At 36.9% G+C, this 8,324-nt stretch overlaps 1 protein-coding gene across 1 annotated transcript; it reads right to left on the bottom strand.

Moving 5' to 3' along the window:
• Window positions 1–672: 672 nt before the first annotated feature.
• On the bottom strand, window positions 673–8,065 carry STEAP2 (STEAP family member 2, metalloreductase). Its single transcript, XM_009580016.1, has 4 exons — window positions 7,574–8,065; window positions 5,822–6,349; window positions 4,023–4,187; window positions 673–981 (listed from the first exon to the last, which is right to left on the bottom strand). Exons 1-4 carry the CDS (start codon window positions 8,063–8,065, stop codon window positions 697–699), a joined length of 1,470 nt encoding a protein of 489 aa, XP_009578311.1. The 3' UTR covers window positions 673–696.
• Window positions 8,066–8,324: the final 259 nt, after the last annotated feature.

Raw genomic sequence — 8,324 nt, 5'->3', positions numbered from 1 at the left:
ATATCTGCAAGTCTTTCTATACATGTGTAACACTGTTTTGAATTTTTATTATATGATGTATGGAAATAAAATATGCCAAAGGTCTAAAATTCTTGAAAAAACCGACCCTGTTAGTACAATACCATTTGCTTACAAGATGTAAAATTACACCATAATTGAAACTGGTTTTGCGTATTCAAATGGTGTAAAACCACACACAAATAAATATACCCTAGATGTGCAATACATCATTACATTTGTTTCAAAACCTGAATATTTCCTAAATTATTAACTCTATTAGTATATATTCTGAACTCTGTAACCCAGAAGTGTGGTTTTAATAAAAGAAACACTGCCCAGAAAATGTCGTATTAATAAACAGCACTCTGACACATACGCCCTTAGTCAAAGAAATATCTGGAAAGCATGGTTATAATAAAATACTGTTGTGATATAACTGTGCAAAGGAGCATTAAAAATTTCTGATTTCATAATCATCTGCCCTCTGTAATTCAGAACAAAAATATTTTTGTAGTTACCTGAAGTAGTAGTCTTCTAGTTATAAATTTCTCATAGTTTGGTTGAGAGCTTGTACTATATGCCAAGCAAGTCCACAGTGACATTACTCATACTTTAACTAAACTTGTGAAAATACAAATTTATGACCAAAAAAACCCCCAAACATCTACAACAGTGCTAACAAATATTAGTCTCTCATCACATCACAGTTATCCTTTCTGGGGAGAGATGAGGAACAGACCCACTTGCTTCTTCTATAACATGGCTTTTCTCCCATCCTCTTCGAATTCTCCTCAATTTCCTACTTACACATGGCAAAAGTAAAATGATCTTACCTAGAATTACAATGGAAGGCAGAACAAGGGCAAGAACAAAATTTGGTGGTGTATAAAATCTGTAATACTCTTCTTCAAAAGCTCTTTTCCATCCGTAAATCAGTACATGGAAAGTACTTATGAGCAGAGCAATGTATCCAAGTGTAGACTTTGAAGAAAGAGAAAACAGGGAAAAAAGAAGAGATAGTAGTACTTGGTCCTTCATAACCCATTATTTCTACTAGACATCATGTTAAAATCTCTTACCTATACACTATTTTAAATTAGCAATATGTGATTTTAAGTTCATATGTTCTGAAAACTATGGACTGAACACTGATTTACAACATATCTCTGCTAGCATCTATAGGCCTTAGTCAAAGCTGAAATGAAGATGATGTCTGCCCAGTGGTCAGATCTGTACTGCAGCAACTCCCAAGTTTTCTGCTGGTCTCTTAGCTCCTGGTAGGGCTGACACAGTAACTAAGTTTTCCATCACTACTCAACCTTCTCATATCCCACTTTGTTCATATTCATACTCTGAGGGAGTAAGCGGAGCCTGCACTGCTTCTCGTCTCAAAGTCCTTTTCCCTTGATCAAGCAGGCTGGAATTTTTGGGGCTGCTGATGCCTGTGTTGTGAAACCAGGCTAGGTAAGATGGAGGCATCTCCGAAATAATTGGGGATATCAAAGACAGCAATAATTTCTGGGCAAAAACATTCACAACTGGGGTTTCTTTACAATATTAGGAAGACTGTGGTAGAGGTCTGTTTGAACAACTGTAGGTAGGGGAGATGCTGCTCAGGACTTGTACTACTGGAACAAGGCTAGAAAATAGTCTATACTGTATGTGTTAATAATTTGTTAATCCTAAACTCAGATTTTCCTAGGAGGACTCAAGACTGAGTATGTTTTAGTGGTAAAATTCTTTAAAGGAGGCCAGATCCTTATTTTGATGAAACTGTATTTACTAAGATGAGCAAGCAATAGTATGTTGTTCTCAGTGGGAAATGCTGAGGTGAGAAACTGGCTGAGTGTGCTGACTGACTGACTCTTCACCTGTCAGTTCAGCAATTATTGTGGCAAATCATCTGAGATTCAGTACTAAAGCTAGAGACATACTGCTTTTCCCAGTTAAAAAAAAGCACCACTGTTTTTCCCCCTGACTTAGAGGAGATTGAGAAAATTCAGCTCAAATTCCCTTCATCACATTGCACTTCAGTAGAAGAAAAATGTAAAAGACAGTATTATGATGTTTTATCTGTTCTACTTATACACTGGGTACAATGAAGCTTGTGCAAAAATGCAAACTCCTTTTACTCTAGTGAGGGATTGCTGAAAGTCTGTTTTCTGATTGAATAAAGCAAGAGTACTCCTTTGAAGGACAAGTAACTAAATGAAGAACTACTTACATCCTGAGAAGTAATCAATGACAAAGTACAGTACCTTTAATGATCATTAACTTCAAGGAAAGTTTTAGTAGTTCAATATTTTTTGTGATTAAAAATTGCAAATGATCATAATTAATTACCAATACCAGTTCTCTTCAGCATGTAATGCAGTATCAAGTGTAACATACGCCCAGAGTAAACAACTTGTTCCCAATCAAATTCCTCAAAATACTGACAGATGATTCATTAAAGTTCATAATTATTTAAATTTGGAACTATTTTGACTTTATTTACAGTGGAAATAATTAAAGTAAATATGACAAAAAATGTCCTTGTAGACACATCATTACGTGATTATTGTGTGGATTTTGACTCAGTCACACAAGCCTGAAATTTGAAAATTTGAGTAAGGAAAAATAAGACACACATGCTGGGTTTGTGGCTGGAAGTCATTACTGGATAAAGGCATCACCTCACTCACGAGTGAATATATATTTTTCCCTTTTGCACTAATGTTTTACATCACCCAACAGCAGTACTATTGTCCCTGCACAGAGAACTCTGGACGGCAGGGATGTTGTAACAATACAAAACGGGTATTTACTCCCTCTGAAGGCTCAAAACCATGAGTGAGAATAAACAGTTCTGTCAGGGGAACTCTAATTTGAAAAATTTTTCAGCAAATTTTTGTAGGCCTACCTGGAGTGTTCCACCAATAGAAACCGTAGGGGAAGGGAAGACCTCTGACAACTACAGCCAAAGAAGCGTTCCCCATCACTCCCTTTAAAATGTCTGTAAATTATCAAGCACAACTCAAGCAACAGTAAAGTCAGTGCCTATGTTCTGAAGGTAGGAATTTGTAAACAGTGACAGGACTAAGAATTAGGCAATATTATTACCGTGGCTATGTTGAAAAAACGTTAATCAGAAAAGACTGAGTTAAGACTAGAGTACTGAATCCAAAGTCAGAGAACAAAACAAAACATAATAAAACCCAAAACTGCGTGTACACACTTAGGAAATTTATCACAAGACTGAATCCTAATAAAATTTCTTATCACTGACTGCTACTTAAAACTAATGGCAATCTTATTTGGAAGCAAACGTTAAGCTGTTTATTAAAGCCTATATTTCTCAGTATTTTATGCTGGTTAGGTCTGCCTGTAGTAGATATTTATCTGAGGAAGGAGGGTAGCAGAAGGCATGCCAGGACCTGGAAAAGCCTCTGCTTTTAATAAACAAAGCTTCATATTTTACTAATGGATATTTTCAGTTAATGGGAATAACGCAGTTGAGAGCTGTATTAATTCCCACGCAGTGGAGGGGAAGCAAAACTGAATCAATGACACCAAGGCTGTCACAGGGCTGTGCAATAAAAATCCTGCAGGACAAATTAAGTCTTCAATTTCAACAGCTGTGTGTATCTACATATAGCATATCTCATCAGTATCATTGCCTTTAACAAGTTTGTCCAAATTCGTCTAATTTGAATTTAGCAAGAAATTCTAACAATGGAAAAGGAATAGATTAGTGCTCATTTGGTCTTAGCTGTGTTGGTTATTTAAGACCAAGAAGTGTAAAATGCAAATTCCTATTCTAACACTCATGAAATGCTTAATGTGCCTTTATGGTAATGTATCTGCTGAGTAAGGATACGTTGTTTTTATTAACTTACCACAAAGAGGGAAAAAAAAGCTCTCATCATGTTGCAGAATGCTTTTGTTCGTGATCATCATGACCATCATCATCATTATGATCACAATCATCATCAAGGAATTCTCATTAACCATAAAACCCCCTTATTAAAAAAGTAACACACCTGAATAAAGCTGAACTCCCTCCAGTTTAAGGCACTGTTTACTGAAGGGATGGAAGTTACTGCCAGCAAAGAAAGCAATCCAAGACTCATTATTCCAAAGGAGATATACATTTCAATTCGCCACACTTCTTCCTCATTCCAAGAATTTTCAACATTTGCATGAACCTGATGAAAGAGCAGAAAGAAAGCACTTTATTCTACAGAATAATAAAAATATCAACAGAAGTTATTTTGCTGAGTAGAAGTCTACAGTCACAGGACAACTATAATATGGGGTCAAATATTTCAGAGGTTTCCTCATGTCTTGGAGAAAACCAACTATTTCCTTACTGCTGGTATTGGCTCTTGTTAGATTAAAAATACGTTAAACATGGGAACTTAGATGAATTGTTAAAAGAAAATGTAACATTATATACTGTTTATAAAAATTATGTTATAAAAACAGATAAGTCTGTGCATTCCTATATACTGTAGAAAAGTAGCTGTGTTCTTCAGACCCTGGAAACTTAAACTCTGTAACATAAATTGGGTAAACCTGCAATTTGTTTTCAGTTTGTTACATTTAGAAATAGTTTAGCATCATTTCCTGTTTTTGCTTCAGCTCCTTATGCTGAGTCCAAGTTATTTTGCCTTTCACTGTTGACATCAGATACATCCAAGATTATTCTCATTGGAGAACTTTTCCAGAAAAAAGAAACAACACAGGTCCTTAACAATTAAGAGGCTTGGATATCCAATTATTTTTCCACTTTCAGGTGAACTATTGTGATATGGCATGTCTTGAAAGAGGTTCACTAGGAATATTAGCAAGTGAGAGTTTTACAATATTATTAAAACTAAGATAATTTCTTAGTAAAAGTATGAGTGGGTCCTTTACTAATACTAAGTGTGAACAATTACAGTTTCTTGCTGCCTTTTATAGTTTTGCTTTTCCTGCCTTTCTCTTCAGTTCAATTTTTCATGCTAGCCCTTTTAGAATTTGTGGACCCAACCCCCGTTAATTTGTTCCATTTGATTTGATTTACTTAGTTTGCTTTTCTTTCTGTTCCATCACATCTCTCTCTCCTGCAGATTTTATATGCTGAATGGCAATGGTGCTTTTCTGGCAATGCTGCTTTTCTGCCACTTTAAAGGTGACAATAAGCTACCTCACTGACAAACAGGAACATCAGACCCTCTTCTAAAAGATGACAGATTTGTTGGAGATTGTTTCATGGTTATGCAAGACCAATTGGTCCTGGGAACTGTGAGTCAATTTCTATTGCCTGTTCACAGAATATTTAATGAATAAAATATTTTTACTACTGGTCCAAAATGTTACAAAGTAACAGCATTTTCATTTTGTAAACATAGATGTATCTGTAAGCATTATTACACAGTATCTGCCCTTATACTTTTTTCACACTTGTAAATGCACTTATGATAGACATAATTCCCCCATATGGTAAGTATACATAAAGAGGAACATACCTCAGAAACTCAGAAGCTTCCTGCTATTGCTCTTATCCTGTCTATCCTACTCTCGCCTTGTGTATATCACTACCAGGGATTTAAGTAGGAGACATCCTTGATTCCCCCTACCACACAAGCTTGACTGCAGCTTGACCCATGAGGTGAGCACAATGCACAGATATTTCTTTTAGTCTCCCTTCTTACTCGGCACTAACTATACATAAGATAACCCATAAAATTCTCCGCTAAAAAGAGTAGAACAGATTAAGAAAACATATATATTGTATTCATGAGCCATATGCTACAGCCAAGGCATTTTTGGCTTACTGAACTAAAGATTGGCTTACCTGTTGATATGCCATATTGAGGAACAAGTATCGCTCCGATCTCCTCATAGGTAAGCAGAGGCTGTATGCCACATGCACTGTTGCGAAGAAAAAACTGAGCAGTCCAAGCTGCTTCCGACACTGGATCCAGTTGTCCAGCCAAGGCGGAAATCGCCTATACTTAGTACCATAGTAAAGCTGATAAGCAGCTGCAATAAGTCCTGATAAATACACTAGAGAAAGTAAAGTGATAGCAACAATTGGTAGAGTCTTGTTCACGATCTCAATGGGGATCTTGTAAAAGTCACTCTGCTGATTTCTCACGTATGGATGGATTACATCTCTGACGAAAGAATAGATGAAGAAAAATGTTGCCAGGCTAATGGCAATCACTACAGGCCCCTTCCACAGTGTGAACAGTCGCAGAGGTAAGTTTTCAATCTCCCTTGAAGATGACAATGCCCCCAAATCAACAGGAATAAAACTGAGCTGACGGGCAAGCTCAATAACTTGATGGCGAGCCTGAACATTGTTACTGCATATATAGACCTGTTGGGAAAGTCAAGTGAATTGCCTGTAGTCAGAGAAAGACACTCAAAGGTAAAAAAAAAAAAAACCCCACAAAAAAAACCTTAAGGGTCTCCAGGTGAAAACCACAGCACTACTGCTAAAACTGTACACTGTTATCTCAGCTTATATCACCAAGATGAGAATGAAACCATATACAAATCCAGCCAAAGTGAAAATATGCACACTGATTTAGCAACAGAGTAACCAAAACAAAATTTGCTTTTTCTTGGAGTTAATAATGAGCTGACTGTGGGATGCCCTGGTAATCTGCATACTGAACTCCCCCCGCTGAAATGTCTACAGGACTGGATTGAACTTGAAACAATGGCTAAAAGCATTTCAGAAAATCACGAGTCTCTGAAAAAATACAGGAATCTTGAATTATGACCTTAAAACAGCTGTAGCATAAACAGAATGCAAAGCAGAGAACTCTGTAATCTCTGCATGTATAACAATTTTAGCTTAATTTCACAATCCAGATTTCCAGAAAAATTGAATGTTTAACAGAAAAGACGAAAACCAGCAGCCAAATAAGAACTCCTTCTAAAGTTTATTACATAGTGAGAGAAACGTACTGCTACAAAGTACGTTAAAGTTCCTTTAAAATTTAGAGTGGGCTATAGTTTGCCCAACGCTGTTTTCTGATCACCTGCATCAGAGCAAACATGATCTTTTATTCACTTTGCTGTTACATTGAATGCAAGCATTTTTAGAACAGCTGACTCCTGAGCCCTGGGATCAGGACCTCAGATTTCTGTGCATCTCTTTCAACAGTTCACCCCATGTAAACCAATACTGAAACTAAAATATACTGGGAGAGACTGCTTCTATCCTTGTATAGAGCATAGGGATAAAAACTAACGTATTTCCTGCAGAAGACATTAAGACCCAACTCCTCTCCTCTGACTGTAGTCATCTAAAGGTCAGCTGTCTCATCTAAGCTAGTACCCACATTTCTTCTGCAATCTCTAAAGATAAACAGGCATACCAGGGCACAATTTGGACCACTTACTCTATATGTCTTACAGTGGAATGAACTAGACTCTGAAAGTTTTATTGGCTACTAAAACTTAAACTAAAGGTCCAACATTTTAGGTACGTTAAGTCAGGCAGGATAAATCCCATGAGTTCTGGCTGCTTACATTCAGTTCCTGTCATTTTAATCTCACAATCAACTTAAATTAATACAAATATAACATTTACCTGTCTGCTGGCATCCTTTGGTCCTAACTGCAGTGACCAAGCTGAAACGACATTGAATCCTTTGACAATCAGGGAATCTGGGAAAAGTGATGCCAAATACTCTGCATTGGAGTCCGGATATTGGTCTACTCTTGTATTATTGCTGACATCAATCAGAATTTTACCAGCGAGTAAATGCTTGAGGTCCCACAAAGAGGCATAATGTTCTCTGTGTATGGCTACAAAAATTACGTTTGTTTTTGCTACTGCATCTTCGTGATGTGTGACATCAACCACATGGGGAAAGAACTCGGCAGCAAGTTTAGGGTTTCTGCTTCCTACGACCACGTGGTATCCGCATCTGATAAGCCTAATTGTCAATGACTTAGCAAAGTCTCCACTTCCAATGATGCCTATCGTGATCTTACTGGCATCCTTGATGCCATTGGCAACATTTGGTAGAAAAGTTTCATTGAGGTTCTTAGGACTTCCCATCATAGAGATTGATTCCATACTTCCAAGACACCAAACTTACAATGATTTCTTCTGGGGGGGGGGGAGGGGAAAAGGAGAAAGCAACAGAAGGAAAAATGCAGCATCATACAGTTTTACAAGACATCAGAATCCATAAACATCTCTGGGAGCAAAATATGTGGTTCTAAGTTTCATGTTATATTTTCTGCTTAATAAAGTATGTGCTAATCAATTTTGGTTTGCAATGTGTCACTAATACAAGGAGAAACATAAAATACTTCAAGCACTTCAATAGTAC

Source organism: Fulmarus glacialis, unplaced genomic scaffold (assembly GCF_000690835.1).
Source record: "Fulmarus glacialis isolate BGI_N327 unplaced genomic scaffold, ASM69083v1 scaffold46386, whole genome shotgun sequence".
Taxonomy (NCBI): domain Eukaryota; kingdom Metazoa; phylum Chordata; class Aves; order Procellariiformes; family Procellariidae; genus Fulmarus; species Fulmarus glacialis.
This window is presented reverse-complemented; position numbering and strand designations above follow the sequence as displayed.